Source organism: Saccopteryx leptura, chromosome 6 (assembly GCF_036850995.1).
Source record: "Saccopteryx leptura isolate mSacLep1 chromosome 6, mSacLep1_pri_phased_curated, whole genome shotgun sequence".
Lineage (NCBI taxonomy): Eukaryota > Metazoa > Chordata > Mammalia > Chiroptera > Emballonuridae > Saccopteryx > Saccopteryx leptura.
In genome coordinates, this window is record NC_089508.1 from 45,031,880 (window position 1) to 45,054,654 (window position 22,775).

At 48.5% G+C, this 22,775-nt stretch overlaps 1 protein-coding gene across 4 annotated transcripts in view; it reads right to left on the reverse strand.

Moving 5' to 3' along the window:
• SAMD4A (sterile alpha motif domain containing 4A) overlaps positions 1-22,775 on the reverse strand; it is a 215,541-nt gene that overhangs the window by 26,868 nt on the left and 165,898 nt on the right. For all 4 annotated transcript variants that reach the window (XM_066342344.1, XM_066342342.1, XM_066342345.1 and 1 more), the window contains 3 exons: positions 11,777-11,886; positions 9,495-9,581; positions 2,036-2,369 (listed from right to left, as the gene is read on the reverse strand). In XM_066342344.1, the coding sequence (XP_066198441.1) occupies positions 2,036-2,369; positions 9,495-9,581; positions 11,777-11,886 (531 nt within the window). The remainder of the gene's footprint in view (positions 1-2,035; positions 2,370-9,494; positions 9,582-11,776; positions 11,887-22,775) is intronic.

Genomic DNA, 22,775 nt, shown 5'->3' on the forward strand with positions numbered 1-22,775 from the left:
CTGGGCATCATGATTTTTTTCTCTCCTTAGCCCTGTATAACTAACCTGTCAGAGAATCCCATTCATACCACGTCTTTGCACATAGATTTGCAGTATAGCAGTGGTCCCCTATCCCCGGGCCGCGGACCGGTACTGGTCAGCAGAGAAAGAATAAATAACTTACATTATTTTTGTTTTATTTATATTTAAGTCTGAATGATGTTTTATTTTTAAAAAAATGACCAGATTCCCTCGGTTACATCCGTCTAAGACTCACTCTTGACGTCTGTCTCGGTCACGTGATACATTTATCCATCCCACCCTAAGGGCCGGTCTGTGAAAATATTTTCTGACATTAAACCAGTCCGTGGCCCAAAAAAGGTTGGGGACCACTGCAGGATAGCAGTGTTTGTAATAACAAAAACCTAGAAACCACTTCAATTGTCCATTAATTGGGATCCTGTTAAATAAATTATGGTTCATGCACACTGTGGAATAATATGCGACCTTTCCGAAAGAATGAGTTGGTGCTATTGATAGCAATATTAAAAATATAATATAAAAAAAGCTGCAGAAAAACATAAAGACCTGTTCTGGTGTGTAAAAAGGACAATCGTGTGCTTGTGTAGGGTTACAAAGTTTCCAAAGGGCCATGCCAAATCTGTCCATAGTGGTCACCTCTGGGGAAGAATAATACGGTAGGGCCTGGGGTGGGAGGGTCATTTTTCACTGTCCATCATTTTGTTAAGTTCTAATTTGTTATGTTGGACATAAAATTATTTTATAATTTAATTGTTTAAACTTTGTAAAAAAGCCGTGCCAGAGGTGTACAAGGCCCTTGCGGGCTGAGCTCACCGTGCGTCTCACCACAGGGAAGGGGGCTGGCGTGCCTCACACTTGGGTAATCAGCCCCACATGGCCCTTCATCCATGGGGTCTGGTCGTCTGTTCTAATCCCACATGGCCTTGCAGCCCATGGGTGGGGAAGAGGGCCAGGGCGTGAGGGGGTGGGGGGCGGCCACAGACCCACCCTAGACATCAAGCTACTGGGATTTCAGCTCCATGGAATGCTACAGGTCACCTCCTCTGAACAGATTTTTATGGATTTAAGTCTTTTTTTTTTTTTAAGGACATGTACCATGGGGAGTTTCTTTTGGTAAAAACTTAATTCTTTAAAATGGTCTCAAACATTGAACAATAAAGAGGAAAAAATTATTTCTCCTTCCCATAAGTACAGGCATTCACTACCTTTCTTAAATGATCAAGATTTCTTGTGATTTACCCATCAAGCACAAATTATTCTATCACTGGACATTGAAAAGGGTATGTGCAGAAGGATCTAAGCCCCAGGGAAGGCGCAGGACCGTCCAGGTAGAGAGGGTGCTCTTATCCAAAGGACCACGTGTGAATTCTGTCCCACCCCACAGACATGCCTATGGCACAGCCGTGCATGGGCTGTGGGTAAGGGCTGACATTAGCCCAGCGTCTTTCAACTGGTATGCCGTGGCACGCTGATGTGCTGCAAGAATTTCTAAAACATACACAGCTATTTAGTCAGGGGCACTAATCTCTTTTCCCTTGGTGTCAAATAAAATGACAACAGCCAACATAACAACCGTCCACTGTGAATTAATCAAAACTATACCTATATTTTTTTGTTGTACTGGCAAAAATGTCTTTTTGGTGTGTCGCAGAATTTTAGTAATTAGTTTGTGTGCCATGAGATGGAAAAGGTTGAAAATCGCTGCTTTAGCCGGAAGGTCCAAGACCTGATGAGCGCTCTACCAGGAAGGCCCCCGGCCCCGGCCTGGGTGAGTGGGAGAGCAAGGGTACAAGGCTGAGGAAGAGGCCTTTGGGGGTCAGAGAGATCTGAGTTTAAATCCAAATACCCTAACCTCTCAGAGCCACACTTTCCTTATCTGTACAATGGGCTGATGACACGGCTGTGGAAGGCCGTCTGTCCAGCACCCAGGAGAGCCCCTGGGGACTGGTAGCCCTGGCTAGTGGTGTCGAGGGAGGAGAAGGAGGCGGTGAGGAAACGGGAAATCGGGCTCTACCTTTTCCCATGACACGTGTGAACTGCCCGGGGAGATCCCCCTCTGGCAGGGGGGCGACAGCCAGCTCCCCCTCACAGCTGCTCAGATGGTGCGGCTGGAGCCCGCCGCTGGCCCCGGCGGAGGTGCCGGCTGTGGCGCCGCTGGCTGCAGCGCCGTCTTTGCAGTCGGGGCTCTGGCTCTCGGGGCCCATGAGCGACGGCGGACGCGGGGCCTGGGGCTCCCGGCGGCGAGCCTCGGGGGTGGCGCTCGGGGAGCTGTAGGCCTTGATGGGAGTCAGGATCATCTGGTGCAGTTCCTGGAGCGGGATGCGAAGGTTGCCCCCCTCGATGATGTCCTGGACAGTCAGAAGGAGAAAGCCTCTATTAGGGTCAGGGACAGGGGTGGCCCACCTCCAATGCCTCCCCTGCTCTGCCCCGAGCTGTTCCCAGACAGGACTCACAGCTGCTGGCCCCTTCATCATAATGTTCTTTAGAAAAGCAACTATTTTAATATCACCATACTAAATATTAGCCCAGGTAAAAAATTTAGAATATGCAGATATGTATAGTGAGGAAAATATACATCATCTGAAAACCCCACTATCTAGAGATGATCACTAAAATGATTTTGGTCTGTTTCCTTCCCTGCCTTCTTCAGTATATTTCTATAAAATGCATTTCCATAACTCTCACTCACACGACAAAGTTGGGTCATATGGTGGCTTCCCATCTTGTGTATGATTGGTTAAATGAAAGAACCCGATCACACCTTTCTTCAGCCCAGGACACAGGAAACACAGGGTAATGGTCTAAAGCATGTACTTTAGGGTAGATGTTGGGCTTTGAATTCTGACACTACTGTGTGACTTTGGGTAAACAACTTAACCTCTTCGTGCCTCAGTTTCCCTGCATACAAAATGACGATAATAATAGCGCCTGCCTCATCAGATGACTGTGATGGTGTTAATATGTGCAATGGTGCAGGTCCGTGTTTTCGTGTCCTGGGCTTCTTTGTTAAATTAGTAAGTATGTGCCAAGTGCTCCCACGTGCCAGGCACTGGGCTAGGCTCAGATGGGGATATGGCAGGAACAGCCTATAGGATTCCTTCAGGGAGTTTACATTCAACTCTGAGATGAACAGTCATTGTGTTAGAGACTGAGGTGCAGGCCAAGGCTGCTGCTGTGAGGGGAGGCTCTCTGAGGGGCTGACACTGGAGCAGGGACCCTGAGGATCCTGGGAAAGAGTGCTGTGGGCAAAGGCACAGCGAAGGCAAAGGCACTGAGGTGGGAGTGTGCCCAGAGCATGTGGGCAACAGCAGGGCGGGGGAGGGGGCGGGGTGGGAAACAAGACTCAAAGAGCCACAGCGTCTGAGTGTGGAGGCCTGCAGGCTGGGGCAGGGATGCAAGGGTGTCTTCTAGATGGAGGGGAAGTCGGGGAAGGGGTGTCACAGGGACATGATGTGTTTCTGAAGAGAGACATACGGGTAAGATCTATGTACATTATAACATATATAATTGCATCTAATATATACAACTTTATAAACTAGATCCTTCTGCACATACAGTTTGATATCCTGAGAATTATTTATTAGAAAAAGGAATGAGAGTTGATTCTGACAGACATTTACCTATGTGCTAGATGTTCACAGAGGCACAGAACAGGCTCGGAAGCTTGTGGTTGGAGGTCGGGGCCGGGAGGGGTATCTTCCTTGGCATGGTGGGTGAGTCCAGCCCTCTGCTCCAGTGCTACCCAGTGCTTACGCAGCAAACCTCTCCCTGGGATCCCCAAAGGACACTGACAGCCAGGGCCCTGATTACTAATGAAGATTTAATCTTCTGAGAGCCCAGAATAGCAAGGACGTAATTTTAAAAGCATGAGTTACCAATCCTTTCCTGGGATCCTCTCTGACCAAGAAAAATTGCTGGATGATGTCAAGGAACACAAGCAAATGGAATGCAATCATTTCTACACCCAGACTTTCTAATCAATCAATTAGTAAGAGGAAACCTGAGGACAACAGCCTTGGACAGATGTGTTTCAATTCTGGGCAGCAAAACACCAAGAATCCTGCTCCTTCATTGGCGGGAAGCTGCTCCGAGTTGGAAGCAGAGCCTGAATTATTGCGCCCAGCCTAGTTGGTACCCAGGGTTTCTGAGGAAAGGGAAATGCTAAGTAGCCACCAGAATAGTCTCAATCCTGGCCAGGGCCACTCACTGTCCAGCCTTGTTTAGGGGAGAGAGTACATTTTTCTTTCTCAACCTGGTGGATAAGGGCCAGGGTGAGACCAGCCCACAGCCTGTGCTAGCTAGCCTGACGCATGTGTCGGCGTGTTCCCGATCATTCCCGGTTTTCCTGCTGCCTGGACTGGACCAGCCCTTTCCCAGAATCTGATACTGTCACGTGATTGGTTCTTTGACTTTGGACTTGGCAATCTGGTTCAGGGCAAGGCACATGGAGGCAAGCTAGCTGACCCATGCCAGGAGAGCACCTGCTGCCTCCTCTAACCCAACTATGCACCCACTGGACCCATGCCTCGAGGTCCTCCAGTCCTGCCAACCATCCAACTGGCACCTGGGTGGTGGGAGATTCTGACCTCCTCGTCTAGCCCCTGACCGAGGAGAGGAAGGGAAAAGAGACAGACAGGGTGAGGCTTCCCCATGAAGGCAGAAGGACGGCCTCTTTAGGGGATCCTAAAGGCAAGCAAATGTATGCTTGTGACACTGCCAACTGCCACCAAACCCTCGCCTGCTCTTGTCATGTGGCCAGAAGGCTTCTGCAGTTACTCAGTGATGGGGAAGCAGATTGTAGTTATGTTAAGAGCAGAATCCCTCCAAACAGGAAACATTCAATTGTCCCAGGTTCAAATCTTAGCTAATTTTACTGGGGACAACCACACCAACAAGGGAACCATAAACATAGTGCACAATGTTGGACACTTTCAGAAAATATAACATCAGGAATCATGCAGAGTTTTGTTTTGTGTCCCCCACAGACTTCAAGCCACCGACTCAAAGACAACATGACCTGCCAGCTCTCACAGGTGGCATGGAGACCAGCAGGTCACATTCCTGACTCTGCGGAATGAATTCCGGAACTCAATACCGAGTGTGCAAATTGAGAAGGAAAGTCGGAAACCAAATGGAACTCAGGCCAGTGCCTCAATGAGCTACTGGAATTGATTCTCCACATTGACAAAAACAGGGACTCAACCCAAATCTCTATTGATCTTTATACCACAAATATATAACCTTATATTGTAAACAAAAAGGCAAAAAGGCAAACACGCAGCTGTGTGTTCACTCATGTGCCAAGCTGAGGGGCTCAGGAGAGACCAGATCCCAGGAAGGCTGGTCCAAGGCCTCACGGCCATCAGCGGGGGCAGGCAGGGCTCAGGGCGGACAAGCAGGAAGGAAGCGATGTTCAGATCGTCCCAGCTGTCCTGGCCTGGCTCTGGCAGGTCTTTAGGAAGGCTGTGTAAGCCTTTCATGGGTCATGTAACAGCAACGAGATGCAAATCATTTGGGAGAGAGCTTCAGTAGCCAGTGTCCCCGACCCCTATGCAGCTGTCTGTGATTCCATCCTTGTCTTTCTGTGAGAAGAACTGGACTTCACACAATAGACATGATTGCTGCTTAAAGCCATGCTCTCTCCTTCTTTCATTCACCAAACGTCAGCTGAGCCCTACTGGGAGCGCTGCTAGACATTGGGGATCTTAAAGCATATACGACAAATCCCCTGCCCTGAGTAGTTTACAGATGCTGGGACCCATATGGTGAGTGTACTGCCCTGCCAGGACAGGGAGCTATGGGACCACAAGGGTGTGTGTGTGTGTGTGTGAGCTTCATGGCTTGGGAGTCAGCTGAAAAGGATGGAGAATAAAAAGCATGTGGAAACATTTTCATTACTAAAGATAAATATTGAAAAATCTGCCCCAGTTACCATTTCTCATCTTTTTCCTTTTCCACCAAATATCTTTGAGAGTCTGCACGTCCTTACCCTGTGGCCTCATCACCCACTCGCACTCCCCGGTTTGTTGGTGTCACTTCAGTCTCCTCCCAGCTCCCTGAAACTCTTCTGATCACAGCTACTGGTGGCACGTGGCCAATTCCAGGAGGCAGTGTTCGGCCTCATGGTATGTGACACGTCCGTGGCACCCGGTGAGACTCCCTCCTTCAAACTCTCTCTCGGACCCTCGGGCGGGTTCAGCCACTGGTTGGCTCCGCCCCATCTTTTGTTGCTCCTCAGGGTCTGTCCTCAGCTCTGAACACTTGACACACTTGTGGGGAAACTGAATGCCATTCACACACAGATGACCCACAGCTGAGTCTTTCAAACCCTGTGAACTCAAGACTCGTTCTTCTGGCCCCTGACTTGCTATTCCTGCCTGAGGTCCCACAGGTGTTTCAGATCAGTTGGTTAAACTGAACCCTTTTTTCCCACACCAGGAATGCCTCCTATATATATTTTTTTATTCCCAAACAGCACAGCATCCAGGCCCAAGCCCACTACCAATGCCTGGGCTCCTGCTAGGTGACCTTCTGAGCCCTGCCTCGGTTCCCGGGCCACCACCACGGGCTCCGCCCGTGGCTCGCAGCCAGCACTGGCCCCTTCCGGGTTTCTCTCCTCACCACTGCAGAGCGCTGCGTTTCAGTGCAGGAGGACGCCCCCACCAGCCTCAGGGATGACTTGGTCACACTAGATTGTGAGAGCTCTGTCTACACCTGTCCATCGCCGTGCACGGCCAGCGCCAGAGGCCTGGACCCCGGATCACTCACGATTAGCCTCCGGGGCTGGGGTAATCTAGTCCAGGGCAGCTGCTCAATAAGAGTTCAGTTACTGAGTGGAACAGTTCTGGGCGCAGAGCTTATCTGCAGTGACTACTAATTGTGAACTGGCTGCGGGCGGGGTCCCAGCTATCGCCTTAGAAATCTCCAGGTTCTCTGTGAGGTAAGAATGCTGTAAGAGGTGAGGGCACAGTGACAGCATTTCCAACAGCACAATCAGCTGAGGATCTCCAGGAGTGCCAGAGAAGTGGCTGGTCTGAGTCTCTCACTAGTGGCCCCAGCGGCAATAGGTTATGGACCAGCCCTGCCCTTGAAAAGCAGGAGAGACCTTGGTCGCAGGGAAGAGAACAGAGCCAGGGGCTCAGTCCCTGGTGGATGCTGAGGAAAGGTTCACCTCGACCCCTAGGCCATCTGTTCCTGAGGGGACAAACACACAGGTGTCTGAACTTAGGTGCCCTGAAGCAAGCACTATGTGACAGTCTGATAGACACAAGTCCCCTCCTCCCCCCAGGAAGCAAAGAGATCAAACCAAATAAACTCTTCCTTGTTCTCTTCCTGCCCAGTGGTCACTCTCGGACTCGGCATTACACCTGACATCTTTCCAGCAGTCCCATTCCAGTGAACCAGGGAGAAAGTATTTTTGTGAAGTCAATATTATCCTAGGTCTCAAATCTGGGACACAGATAATGTCACTGACTTATCAAAGGTCAGATGGGAAGGTAGGGGCATGTCGGGGCCACCCTTGTGTTGCCACATACTGACTCGGCTCAGGGCTGCAGGGAGGACATATAACTTATAGCAGTTCCGAGGTGTGTGTCTTTCCGCAGGAATGGAATATGAATGAGTTCCTAAACGATGTTCTAGAAATAAGGGGGGTAAAAGCATTCTTTCACCATAACACTTAGCAATCTAATCCTCATGCAAATGGTTTCTGTACTTCTTAACAGATAAGGTAAAAACTGGTTTTATAAATGTTTCACCCAAAGGGAATGGTTTCTTGTATTAAAAATGACAACAGACCCTGGCTGGTTGGCTCAGCGGTAGAGCATTGGCCTGGCATGTGGAAGTTCAGGGTTCAATTCCCAGCCAGGGCACACAGGAGAAGCATCCATCTGCTTCTGCGCCCCTCCCCCTCTCCTTCCTCTCTGTCTCTCTCTTCCCCTCCCGCAGCCAAGGCTCCATTGGAGCAAAGTTGGCCCGGGCGCTGAGGACAGCTCCCTGGCCTCTGTCTCAGGTGCTAGAATGGCTCTGGCCACAATGAAGCAACGCCCCAGATGGGCAGAGCATCGCCCTCCAGTGGGCTTGCTGGGTGGATCCCGGTTGGGTGCATGCAGGAGTCTGTCTCTCTGCCTCCCTGCTTCTCACTTCAGAAAAAAAAAAAATGACAACCATCACTCTGTTGGACACGCAACTTGGAAAAGCAGTTGGCTTAAAATTATGAACAATGATGACCTCGAGTTCAGCTGATAGGTCACAGTCATTTGTGATAAACTAATTGTGAATGGGCTTTTTATCATGGATGTGCATGTGAGTAGTCCCTATTATCCATCCAGAGGTTTTAAAAGCAACCTTCCTTATAAAGATACGTGCATAGTCTATAAATACATATCACTTTATATTTTATGTACTATGCATTAAATATATATATGGCATATAAAATTATACACACGTTTTGTGACTCAGTTAAAAAAAAAAACCCATCCCACTGCATTAAAATGTTTATGTGCTCACAGAACCTGCTTGAGCCCTAACCTACCTCAATACTCTGTTCCCTTCCAAAGGCACCCTGGGGTAACTAGAGAGGTAGCCACTTGAGCTTGTAGGCAGCAGATAACTGCAGAACTTGTCACCCACCATGCCCACCTCCTCCCACCAGCAGTGCACAGAGCCCCGACTCGGAGACAGAGGCAGAAGAGGCTCGCCGTGTGTGGAACAAGGCCTGCTCTCCTTTGGACCTTAGATGAAATCTAAAAATGACATGGTTACCAGAGTGATGTCTGGATACAAAGATAGGACGAGAATGTGTTTAGGCAGCAAACAAAGAGGGACAGGAGCAGCTGATAACTGCTTTTAACACTGGAATCAACTCTTTTTCAGCATTTGGCATTTTTGAGATGGTTCCCATCAGAGTCATGGGGACCTATTCTGCTGTTAAGTTAGAGTCTGAAATTATTCTCTGGAGAGCCGGCAATGCCTGTCTGCCAAGCGATTTTGATCTCCTCTAGCAAAACCTGGAGTGCACCGGCTGGTGTTGGTGTTGACCTCTCTGGGGCAGCTTTTCTCAAAAACAGATCCTTCCCTGGGTGGAGAGCAGGAGTGAAGCAGATCTGCATATTCCCTGCACTGCTTTCAGCCTCCGATTGTGAACCCTTCTCTAATCTCTACAAATGCACAGAAGCCGGAGGGGAAAGTACCCAAAAGGAACTCACTTGCCAGCACGTCTTTGGCGCTCCAGGACGGACAGTCACAGGCTGCCCGGACCCAGGGAACAAGGACATTTCAGCATTCAGGCTACACAGAAACATCAATAACCGGGAAGCTTCACATCAGAATCATTTCATTTCCTCTAACTTTGGTAAGGAAACAACATGACACACTCTAGAGGGTCTGGCCATGACACTTCCCACTGAGAAGTGTCCCTGGTCCATTTCCTTGTGGTGAAGATAGAAACATTCTCTCCTCCGGGTATAACTTACCCTTTCCAAAGACTTCAGGAGGTTTTGTCTTTCTTTGAGCTTCTGAATACTGATGACAATTTTGTGTCTTGCACCTTTGGTAACGTTCTGTTATTGAATAAAAGTTATATTTAAAAACATTTTTAAGAACCAGTTTAGAGACTCTCGAAGGCTACTTAGTACTTTACTGTTCTATTTGTTCCTACCTTTTTGCAGACTAGTAAATATCTATTTGTCTCTCTCTTTAGTACCTGTTGTTATGACCTCTTCTTCCTAAATATTCTAGCTCCATCTGGCTACACAATGTGCCTGTGTCTTTTGCTGTAACCTTCAGGAGAAAGAGAAGAAAAGCTAGAACAGCCTATCATTCCACCCAGCATGAAACTGCTTCATAGTCTTTACAGGTCATTTTGAAGTCATACACGTCTCCAGGTTTCATCGCTCCGGTCCTTCCCAGGCTCCCTGAGAGTTTCAACCCCATACAGATACACATGGTTTTCTCAAACATTTCCTATACTCACACCAACAAGATGTGAAGTCCAATACAGGTCTCACCTGGTATCACAACACACAGGCAGTTTTTTGCCAGTTCCCAGCCCCTCTTTGGTCTCCATAAGGAAAACTTAAACCTATATAATCCAGTCGCTGCTTCAAGTGAATGACTAGATCACAGGGATGTGGGTTGTATCTTCTTATCTGCGCAGCCACCGTGAGCTTAAGGATTTAGTTTAACACTTGCCAATGATACATACTGCAAATTTACAAACAGGAAGTCCTTTCTGAAACCAGGTCTCTAATACAAACTTCTGGCAACTATTCATAGACTTCCTCTTAAAAAAGGAAAAGATGGGAACAACAGAGACATCACTCAGGAAAATTGAGTTGTCAAGTGACAGCTGAACTCGCTCGCGGGGTGAAGGACTGGGGGTGGGTTCCTGTTGAGCCTCGACTTGGGTTAGAGTGAATGAAATTATTCTGAAAAGTTTATGCTGGCCTCTGGCATTGCCCTCTGTGTCAATTATTTCTTGGTTGTTTTTTTATTCTTAAGTTGAATAACTGATGACTTAGATTTTTTTCTCAACTGTGACCCAAAGACAAAAAAAAAAAAAAAATGCTCTTAGAAGCAGTTCTCATCAATTCCTGGGATCTCAAGGAGCCACGGAGATGAAAAAGCAGTGGGAGAAGTGTTGGGAAGTTGGAATTAGTGCCTTTCATTCTCGGAGAATGTGCAGTGACTGGGTTTTGTCTGGCATCTCAATACTGGTATTCAGCCAGGCCGGCAGAGTTGAACCGAGGCGACCGAGCGTGCACTGGGAGTCCAGCGAGCCGCTGGGAGCTATGTGTCCAGACCAGCTATGTCCCCAAAAAGCTACAATCTCCTCTTCCTGCAGGGGAAATACTATTAGCCTATTCAGACCATTAATTCTTTTAAATCACTGCTCAAAGAAAACTGAGGTCAATTTAAAATATGCAAATAGCATTTTAAACAAGAGCAACAAAGACATCAGTCAGATCTATTTACTCGAGCACAGTGTGGTAGGAAGCATGCTTAGTTTCGGGGGTTCTGTTGACTTGCCTGGCCTTCTGGCAACCACACTTGGGGAAACACGCCTTAGAAGGAAGGAAGAACTTTGTTCATTACGGTACACAGAAGGCAAATGCAATCAGGAACCTGGAGTAATCCCATCTCAGTAACTGTCCATGTAATCGAAGGTAGTTAAAGGAAAAAAATATTGTACAACTTACACTGATCTCAACTAAGACCAGCCTGAACATGTTTTTGTAGAGTGTTGGGAAAGGTTGGAAGCATGACCTGGTGCATCTACTCAGGAACTACTAGAACTGAGCTGATTTGTAACCAGACTGGACAACAGACAACCAATCTGTCATTCCCCAAACTTGCCCTTGTTGGACAGAGGGGAGGAGGAGGAAAGGGAAGCAAAAGTAGGACACAGGCTCTTTGAAGCCTTGGTCAAATGTCCCGCTTCTAGGACACGCCACCGACTCCTCTCCTGCACCCAGGCACGTAGTGAATGCACGTAGGTTGTACCTTTTTCATAATAGTCTATCTCACCCTCATTTGCCCTGTGGTTATCTGCTTATCTTCCATTAGCTACCAGACCTCGAAGGCCAGAACTTGGCCTTAACTTGCCATGCAATTCTCGCCAGCGGCTGACAATGCCTCAAAGGAGACGAGTTACCGGGAGGGTACAGGTATGGGTCCAAATCAGGTCTGTGTTGGACTTGCACTTCAGGTTCCACCTGGGGCACCTTCTCAGGGAAGGGTCCCGGGAAGCACCCACCTGCGCCTCCAGCTGGCACTCCGTGAGGGCCATCATCTCCTCGTAGGTCATCTGGGAGAAGAGCGCCGCGTACTTGTGCAGGCGGAGGCTTTTCAGCCAGGCGGGGACGTCTGCGGAGCAAGAGGGGCAAGCGGTGGGGAGAGACATGGAGAGGGCACAGGAAGAGATGATAAAAGATGTGGGAATAGAGACAGAAAAAGAGGGTGATGGTCAAAGGGAAAAAAGAAAAAAAAAACATTTTGTTACTACTTGTTTATTTTTGGCAGCAAATATTGGGCTTAGGAGTCTGGGCTCAGCCCTAACCTTCTACCTTCTGGGTCTTCCCTGTTGAGCTCCCTCATTCTACTTTAGACCCGGGGTGGCTGAACTGGGGTCTGTGGGTTTCAGGGCATGCAGGAACTCCCTAAAGTTATAACTCAGTTTGTGAGAGTAGGGGTTGTTTTCTGGCACAGAAATATCCAAAGCTTCTGTAAGATTTCCAACAGGGTTTATGACCCCCCACAATGGTAAGAAACCCCTGCTTTTAGCCTGACTACTTCATAACCGATTTGGAAAGAACTGACTTAAAATGTTAAAACTACATATGATACGTCTTTGTCCTCAAGATACTGTTTTTCCAGGCGCAGAGCAGACCTCCAAGTGCTGCTTCGGCTGCTTCTCCAGGGAGAGGAACAGTGGGCAGCCAGAGACACCTCCCCTGGGCTGAGTCACTGTCCTTCTTAGCCCACTCTTTCCTCTTTCTTCCCGTCCTTTCATTCCCATGGGAATGGGCATCCTAGGCTCCAAAACTATCTCTAGTTATACGTAGATGTCGGCTGACCGTTTCTCCAAGCTATCAACTATCCTGGGTACGGGTCTGGCATTTTCCTGGAATGTCAACCACGTGTATATCCGGGATTTGAAAAGTCCAAAGAATGGCCAGATCATAGGATAATGGAAATTCCAAAATACATCTGAAATAAGCCCCAACTTTGGGATTCTGTCAGGAAAATTAAATAGTAACTATATTGAAAATCCACAGGAGAATTACTACCTTGCTAAGTACAACCAAACCAAACTGAGAAGTCTTTAGAATCACCTGCCCCTTCTCCTGACTCATTCTACGGATGGCAAAATTACGTCATGAATTCTAGGTCACAGGGTCTGTGGTGAAATGGGGACTAGAACCAGGTCTTCTGAGCCCCAGCTTTTCCCTGTATTGTATCAACTTCTTGTGAAATGAGGAACAAACAGCCCATCCGTGGGAGGGCTGAATCAGCAGTGACTGCAAGCACTCGGAAATGCTAAAGCATTGGTAAAGGTTATTCACGCTTTCTGTAAAGTATTATCCATTCCTAACCATCCATGCTGCGGCACTGACACATACTACAAACACTCCAAATAAGTGGAGACCTTCCAGTGTTTCAGTGTTAAAAGCAGTTAACTGGGGCTCATGAAAGTGGTCTGGCCTACTCTGAAATCGGGCCCTGCCCCCCCTGGGTGAACCAGACCCAGGTGTAAGGAATGTGGGAATGGAATGATTTCCTGACACTCGAAAATCCAGGAGGGGAGGGCAGTTTGGTGATGTTACTTTTTGATTTGCAGTAACGTGAAGGCCAAAGACAAAGAATTTCTGGAGAAATAGAAGTGGGTGTCCAAAGGCATTTTTAAGAACAGACTCAGTCATCCTAGGCAAGGAATCACTTGATTCTGTGCTTGGGACCCTTTATTCCACTGTGACAAGTGGAATCCTTCGGGGAAAGCATTACCCACAAAGAGACATCTTCCTCAGACACGTAATATCAACCCCTGACACCCTCCTCAACTCAAACTGCGACAGGATCAGGAGTCCAGGATGTGCCAGGCCAGGAGGGGATTTTCCTCCTGCGACACGCTGGGGCTTTTTCACCAGACTTCATTCTCCATCATGTTTTTGTTGCTGTTAAAACAATGCTCAGACTTCTGCAGGCTGAGCAGCAAATAACTACAGCTCCAGCTTTCAGGCCAATGACATGCTACCATTTTGTTACCAGGTTTCATGTTTGCTATTTACATCATTGAAAAGCCCCAAGTCGCTGCTCAGAAAACTCAGTGATCATGATTCCGAAGAGTCTGGGTAACCCAGTACCACGCTTGGGCACAATTCATCACAAAAGAGTATGGAACAACTTCATGGGCCAACTTTTCACTGGGTGCCCCCCTTCCTCAGTGTAATCATGCAAAATCCACTGATGATTAAACAAACAGAGTCCTGAGCTACTAAATTGTGGTGCAGACTGGGTGCTTTATAAGCCGAGGTGACAATATAGTGTGTTGAGTTGGGGGGGGGGGTGTGGGGGTGCAAGTCTCAGCTTGGCAAATCTCAGGTCCATCAGTGCAAGTTCCTGTCTATAAAAGTATTTGACAATCAGAATTCTCCTGGCTAGAGGAGAAGAAGAGCCTGCCTCACCCATTTAGTCAAAATGCAGGTCACTGGGTGTTGTTTTCCCAGAAAAGGTTCCTACAGAACTTCAGAGCACGGGAATGAGGCCTCCCTGAAGCGTTATTCCTGGATATGTCCGTGGGAGACGCGAGTCCTTCTTGGCTCTATGTTCTCTGAAGCAGGCACATGTTGGCTCTGCTGGTCCAGCGAGCCTCTCAGTGCCTAGCTCAGTGCTGTGTTCTTAAAGAGCTCTCCCTTCCTGCAATGCGAACTAAGGCACCAAGAAGAGGAAAGCCCAGTTCTCAACAACATAGCCTACTAACCTTCGCTCCCTGGTTGGCGGCGAGGCACCTTCCTTTGCCAAGGACTAAAACAAAACACCATTAAAAGGGAAACAGACCGGAGAACTGAGCGCCTTCCCTATCTGACTCCTCCCAAGACAGGAATTCCAATGACTTGGATGCTAGATTCTGTAAGATGTTAGCCAGAAACGAATTCTAACTAAAAGCTGAGGTCCTTTCCCATGGTCCAGATGCCGCATGGTTGGATACAAAGCTGACAACCATCGAACGTAACCCCAGACCTTCACTTTTCATTCTGCAAAGCTGTGGCTGTGGTTGGTAGATTCAGACAAGTAGTGGGGTAGATGGGTGTTTTCTGGAGGAGCCGATATGTAATTGGAAGCATGCAATGTCTCCTGGGCTCCCACTTTTGGCTGGCACACTACCATTTAGCTTCATCTGGGCTGCTTCTGATAGACATAGGAGAGGTCCCAGACTAGAAAGCCAGTCTTTTATGCAGTGTGAGAGATAAAGATGTTTTGCTATACACTCTGATGACTTCCTTGCCATATGTGGCAAGATTTGCTCTCTTAACATTTACTGAATGCCTACTGTGGGGGCCAGGCTCTGTGAAGACATGTTCTTGTCATCAAGAAACTTTTAATCTGGAGACTAAAAAAATTATAATAGCTGCAAGACAAGTGCTAAGTCTACTCCAAGTTCTGGGGGGGGGGGGCAGGGCACAGAACGTTGCTCGGGGAGTGGGGGATAGCTTCACAGCAGCAGCAACACTGAAGTCACTGGGCAGACCATATCGAGAAAGCCACTGCAGGAAGTAGGAATAGTAGAGAAACAAGCACACGGCCAAGAGAGCATTAGGGATCAAGTGAACATCTGGGTGAATGGCAGAGAATGGCTAGACACGAGGTGGGCACACAGCCAGGGCTCAGAGGACGGAGCTCTGTCATGCTGAACAGGGAGAGCGGGCTTCACCGGGCGGGTGGTGAGAAGCTGTTGCCATCCGAGCAGCAGAGGCTCAGTCAGGTGAGTATGTTAGAGAGACGATGACTGTCGATGGGGAGGCTGGATTGGAGGATTGTATCAATGGGGAGGCAGGATTGGAGGATTGTATCGATGGGGAGGCAGGATTGGAGGATTGTATCGATGGGGAGGCTGGATTGGAGGACTGTAAGACTGGAGACCGGGAGATGAATCTAAGCCCTTGAAGACGGCTTGGGAGGGCAGTGGTGGAGGAGAAGGAAAGGAAGTAAATTGATGGCACTTGAAGACTGGGGTAGAACAGGGAGTAAGAGAGAGAAAAGCGTCTGATTACGATGGCTCCTTTGATTCGGGGTTGGTGAAAGAGAAAACCCAGGCGAGACAAAAAAAATCCAGGGGAGCCTGGGCAGGTTTGGGGTGAGGAGAGGTGGTGAACTCTGCTGTGGATCAGCTGAGTGTCACTGCCATGGGTCATCCGGGTGGAGGAGTCAGCTGCTCAAGGTCTCTGAAGAAAGGTCTGAGTCAGAGAACCGCTGTCCTTGCCAACAGCATATGTGGCTGTTTGAGCCGTGAGAGCGGGTGAGATCCCACTTTCAGGGAAAGAGTCTAACGTGAGAACAGGGGAGAGCCAGGGGGAGCCCCGGGGGTGCCAGGCTTTCAGGGGAAAGTGTGGGAAGAGGAGCCCGTGACGAAAACTGAGAAGATAAGGCCAAGGATAGGCGGTTTCTGAAAGAAAGCACCACCACCTATGTGCGGACACTGGGCCCCATGCCAGTGTCCACCCTTTATTAAGCTCCTTCTAGGCCTTTCTGCAGTCCATAGTGGTTTATTTCTCATGGCTATTTTTGATAATAGTATCTCACCCCTCTTTTAAATACTCTGTATTTACCTGCTGGTCTTTACCGAGCAGGTCAAGATGGGATCAAGTTTCTAATTACGCCGACTTCTATTTCCCTCTTAGAGTTCGGATGAATCAGCCACAGAGAGGCTTTGTGGTTTGGACAGCAGCTCATACCGAAGCTGGGCTCCAGTCAGAGCTCAGGCTGCTTCTCTCCAGTGCCTGCAGCAGGAATGGCTGCAAACACCTGTCGGGTCAGCGGGCCATGCGGCCCCTGCCCCACCCACAGGGAGGCCCCACAAGAGAGAAAGGCCCAGGATGGGAAGCAACGTGAAGAGCAGGGAGTAAAGCATCCCTGGAAGAGAGAAACACGAATGGCCGTGTTTTTCACAAGAAGCCTCACTTGCGGTGGTCCTGGAATCCGTTGATGGAAGAGAAACTACCATCAGCCCCAGAGAGCCAGGCTAAGCTCAGACAACTCTTCTCCAAGATGTGGCTGCACCCTCCGCCTCTGAGGGAGAGAAGTGGAAAACCAACTGAGGGGTAAGTCAGGACTCAGTCTTCAGTGTTGAAAACATTCCTCTCTCAAGTGAAGAGCAGAAGTCTGGCAACACCATCCAGATTACTGAAGGCTGTCCTTATTTTTGGCCAGAGCAGAATGAGGAGCCCAATTCCTGTCCTAACCTCTGAGCAAAGGGAAGAAGGTGCCTTGATCTCTGGTCCCTGTGGAGCTGTAAGCATGCTCCTTGATCCTGGGACATGTCTGTGGTGGCCCCACGGGAGGGGTTCCATGCTTGTGGGCTGATGTGTAGGTCTTGGAAGGCACAGAGATGACCTACTTTGGGCTAAAATACCAAATACCCACCTACAAGGGTTAGATAAAAACGGAGGGACTAAATTTCTCGGCCCTGGCTGGTTGGCTCAGTGGTAGAGCGTCGGCCTGGCATGCAGAAGTCCCGGGTTCGATTCCCGGCCAGGGCACACAGGAGAAGCACCCATCTGCTTCTCCACCCCTCCTCCCCATTTCCTTCCTCTCTGTCTCTCTCTTCCCCTCCTGCAGCCAAGGCTCCATTGGAGCAAAGTTGGCCCAGGTGCTGAGGATGGCTCTATGGCCTCTGCCTCAGGTGCTAGAATGGCTCTGGTTGCAACAGAGCAATGCCCCAGATGGGCAAAGCATCGCCCCCTGGTGGGCATGCCAGGTGGATCCCGGTCGGGCACAGGCAGCAGTCTGTCTGACTGCCTCCCCGTTTCTAACTTCAGAAAAATACAAAAAAAAAAAAAAAAATTCTCCTTGCAGCTTCCATGAGCTATGATATTCATGAGTCACAATCTACATACAGATCATACCTGCTTCACATCATTAGTTTGGGTTCCATATCAAAAGCTGCACCCTGCGCATCATCACCACCCTTGCAGCACTTCACAGACTTGATAAGGACCGCTGCCTAAAAGTCTCAGGACCTTTAGAATTTGGAAGACTTGCTTTTCAAAGACATTGAGGCCGTCAGCCTAGCTGAGAAGAGGTAGCTTATGTCTGAGTCCATTAGGACCTATCCGTGCAGCTCATATGTGGGCATTTGAGAATAAAGAAAGTAAAGCAAATTTACTAAAACCTGGCTTCTAAGTTACATGCATTCAAGACAGTGCCTATAAAGTCAACATTCAGAAAACAGTGACTCGTTCCCATGACAGCCATGCTGAAAAGTGTCCCAGCCACATACGGCGCTATGACACTCCCACTCTGTCACACCCCTTATGACTCTCAGAAATGCTGTATTCAGCCTTTCTCACAAAGGCTCTGAAGGTTTTCCTTTATCTTTAAAAAAAAAAAAAAATCACACTTCTCAATAATTTTTCTAATCTCATTCTGGCATAGGCAGAGGTTCAAAGGTCAACATTTAAAAAACAACTCAAAACCCCAAATTGGCTATTGCAAAATAAGCAATCTATTTTCTTTGCTATGGAGAAAAATGTTTATATTTTTATAAATTTCATCTAAAAAAATACTCCTTAGAAAAACAAACTGGCCTCACCAGGCGGTGGCGCAGTGGATAGAGCGTTGGACTGGGATGCGGAGGACCCAGGTTCAAGACCCTGAGGTTGCCAGCTTGAGCGCGGGCTCATCTGGTTTGAGCAGGGCTCACCAGCTTGGACCCAAGGTCGCTGGTTTGAGCAAGGGGTTGCTCAGTCTGCTGTAGCCCCACGGTCAAGGCACATGTGAGAAAGCAAAGAATGAACAACTAAGGTATCACAACGAAAGGCTGATGATTGATGCTTCTTATCTCTCTCCGTTCCTGTCTGTCTGTCCCTATCTATCCTTCTCTCTGACTCTCTCTCTGTCTCTGTAAAAAATAAATAAATAAATAAATAAATAAATAAAAGAAAAGGCAAACTGAGCATATTTTCATAGTCACTGGTCTCCTTTGTCATGTCTGAATACGAACCATGGGACAGGTTCAGTGACCTCTCTATTTTTGTACTAACACAATGACATATCATCGGTATACCCAGTTAATGTTCATTTGGATTGGTGAGGCGGAAGCTCATCTCAAGAGAAACACCCCCCCAATCTCTACCCCTCTTATACCTACAACTGCAATGAGAAAGTTTCACTCTTAGGAGCCCAAAGCTACGGGCCTTTTTAGTCAGAAATCTGGAATGAGAAGTCCTCCCAGATGGAGTTCACTACAGGTGGGCATAATGTTTAAACTCCAGGAAAGGAGAGAAGCCAGGGCTCTTAAAAAGGCTGAGCCAGCAAAGACCATGGTCCAACTGTGGTCCTGGTTGGCACACCTCCATTGGAGTGCTCTACAGGTTCTTACACTCACCCTGCCCTACACTGCCTCCCCGAACTCTTTCTTCTCCTGTATATTCTTTGCTATAGATGACACCATGGGCTATGCAGATGTCTCGGGCAAAAACCTGGGCATCATCCTAATTCCTCCCACTCCATCACTCTCTACATTCATTAGTGGACATTCATTTCACCAGGATCCTGTGAACACACACCTTTGTCTGCATTCTCACGAACAATTGCCTTGGTCCAGTTTCATTTTCCTCCTCAGTTACTGAAATACCTCCCACCTTTCAGTCGGCCTCCACATCCAGAATCCCGTCTCTTTCTCACTTTGATTTATCCTCCACTCTGCTGCTAGGGTCCTATTTCTAAGACGCAAATCTAAGCAGGTTATTCTGCTGCTGAAATTCCTTCAACAGCTTTACCAGCACCAGGGATACAAGCCAAAATCCTTCACAAAGCCTAGCATGGGGCTTTTCCCTCTCCAGACCCCTTTCCTATGTGTCCTTAACACTCAAGCCCTAGGACGTACTTGGCCAAGCTGTCCCATGCTCTCACATTTGCTGTTCCCTCTAGAATACTCTTCCCTCGCCTTCTATATTTAGCTAACCTGTAATCATGCTCTGGGCCACTCCTCCTTTGGGAACTTGACTTGACTTCCCCCTACTTGACTTAGGCCCCTCCTAGGTACCGGCCCTGACCCGACCCAGGGCAAGTCTCCAAGACCAGATGTTTCCACAACTGTGCACTTGCATCAGGTGCCTGTTTGTTTCCCAGGTGAGTGTGAGTCCCTTGAGGCAAGAAGATCTCTTTCACTTCTGTCTTCCCAACAGCCAGTCCCAAGCCTCTCTCAGCAGGTGCTCAAAAAGTCAGCTGACTTGAATGAGGACAAAAGTGAAACCTGCTAATTAATCTTTCTCCCCTTCTGTCTGCTCCCATATAACATGGCCACATCACCCATCAATAGCCTGGCCTTTTGATAAGTCTTCAGTTATTAGGTATCTGCATTTCTGAGGACACGATGCTAATATGAGGGCAAATGTCTTTATTCTACCAACAGACTTCTCTTCCATACTTTCTCTTCTTTCTAGGAAATTATGAAAAGGTCTCCCCTCCACCTTGGCCACCTAAAGGCTTCGAGTGAGAGAAGAGGAAAGAGAAAAGCTTCCAGTCATGTGATGCCAAGAGAAAGAGGGAAATTATAATTGAGTTCCAAACCAGAATCAAGAATTGTTCCCTTGGGATGGGTCACAGTGATGTTTCTGCCAAGAACAAGGACAACTGAATTTAGAAAGCACAACCAGCATAGTTCATTCAAACAGGTATAAGTAGCAGCCTTCACAGGGACTGTTAAAAGGAGGAAACTTGCATATTCCCATTTGGGGTCTCAATTCTATCCATTAATTTCTAGCTGAGTAGCTGGGCCCGTTCTTCCCTTGGCCTGAGATGCTCGTCTGAGATTCCCTGCCCCACGGGACAGCCTATCTGCGCTCCGGAGCTCACTTCAACCTTCAGGATGGGTATTTACTATAAAAGGAAAAACAAATCAAAGCAGGCAGATGATGCTAATCCTCAGAGAGCAGGAGCTGGTCTACTTGGGAGAGAACTTCGTGAGAATCCCTGGCAGGGAGTGCTGACGCCGAGACAAAAAAAGGGCGAGATCGATGTGTGTGGAAAAATAAAAAGGAGCAAGAATGCTGGGCCGTGAGCTTTATTTCACACTTTCGACCCAAGAGGCACATTCCTAAGGGACAATTCATAGCCAGATTTGGCTACTTCATCTAGATGAAAAGAAAGAAATGGATGAACACAGTGTTTCAGCAAGGTATGCACAGCTGTTGGCAAGAATGATGAATTCGCACTAAATTACACTCAATTATGGTGACTTTTTATTCTTTTCCCAAGGTGTGGGATGAGGGCTGACACGCATCCCCTGGAGACTTGGCACGTCTCCAAATTCTACGAGCGATTCCTTGTTGTCCTTGTAAACAGGGCATTTAATAATTAGAAAAGTAGCAATTAGGCACCCCGAAGTGGACCAGCACGGAGCGTCAAGGGGCTGACGTTCCCTCCAAAGAACCTGGTCACAGGAAGGAAAGAGGTGTGGGTCCGAGGGGAAGTGCTCTTTTTAAAAGCCCTTCCTTGGCTTTCATATATCATTTCTCAGAAATTATAAATCAGTTTGGAAATGTAAACCAGCATCTGCTCTTGGACCTGGGAATAAACGACACACTCCTGGGACAGGCTTGTGGAGGCTGCTTCTCCAGCCCTCTCCTAGGAGACCACCCCAGGGAGACGTGTGGAGGCAGGGCTGGGGGAGGGGCACGGGGGTTTCACACACGCTGGCCCCCGACTCTGGGATGCTGCTGTTTCAGGTGTGGACATTTCCACTGTGGGGCCTGTCAGCTCACCTGCAAATATACTTTTCTCACAGACAGAACCCTTCGTTGTCCCTCATGGCCCTTCCTTCAGATAGGTTTGCCCTTTAGCTTGCTAAGGGCTTTATACTTTCAATCCCAATCCAGTGCTTTGGGAGAACAGTTCATGGGTCAGAGAGGGTGGATACCCACAGAAGAGTCATCCAGTCACTGAAGAGCCTGTTTCTGACCACACCCCTCAGGTTGGTAAAGCAAAGCTCGGCTGTAGGATCTTGTCTGTGTCATTTTCTAAGTGAAGGAGCTCTGAGAAGAATATTCTCATGGATTCCAAAGGAAGAAATATAGTATTATCGTATTATATAGTATTATATATGGGATATTCCTTGAAATTTGAAATAGTTTGGTTTTTCTATTCTAAAACAGGAATAGGATATTTATTCAATTTTTCTTTCATTTTCTTTTTTAAACGTGCTCACGTGCTCTCTTTACTCACTTCTTACCTCAACATGCCAGCACACCACGCACACCTCTGCCCACTTTGAGGGAATGTCTAAGGTGTGCATCAGGTGTCCAAAGAAAAGAGAGAGAAAGAGGAAAGAAGGGGAAGTAAAAGGAAGAAAGGAAGCAAAGAAAACAAATGTCCCCTAGCCAGCGTGGCAGAAGCAGCACCCTCCCCGGGAGTGGGCGGTACCCTGGAGGAGGCCCGCTCTGGGGGCCTGCCCTGCCCTGCCCTGCCCTGCAACACAAAGGCCAAGGCCTCCCGCCACAGTCCCCAATTAGAAACACGCGTACAGTTTCTGGGAAGCATGCTCCCCGACACCCTGCTCGGCCTGTAAAGGAGCTAGCCCAGAGCAGCGGCTGCCTCTGCCTCCCGTGGTCCCTCAGGTACTTCGTGCCCCAGTGTCAGATGCCCCGCTGGCTCTCCGAAAGCGCGGCTGGGCCTCCATGCTGCCATCCCCGTGGGCTCAGCTGCTGCAGCCCAGAGCCACGCAGCAACACTCAGAAGTGGGATTTATGAAGTCCTCAAAATAATGACACATTTCCTCAAAAACTGTGAGACAGAGAGAGGACACACATCCTCTTCATGCCACATGAGCCATTGTTTTTGCTGCCTGTAAACACTTTGAAAGACCCACTGGGATCACCGGAGGAAAACATCAGGACACACCCGGCTTGCTCTGGGCGCTCTGCTCTGCGCAGGACCCGGAGGGATGGAGGCACAGGTGGCGTGGGGAGCACGCAGGCCCCAGCAGCTCGGTGGGGAGGGGCGAGGCACAGGGGAAGGGCTTCAGTCTGCACCATTCC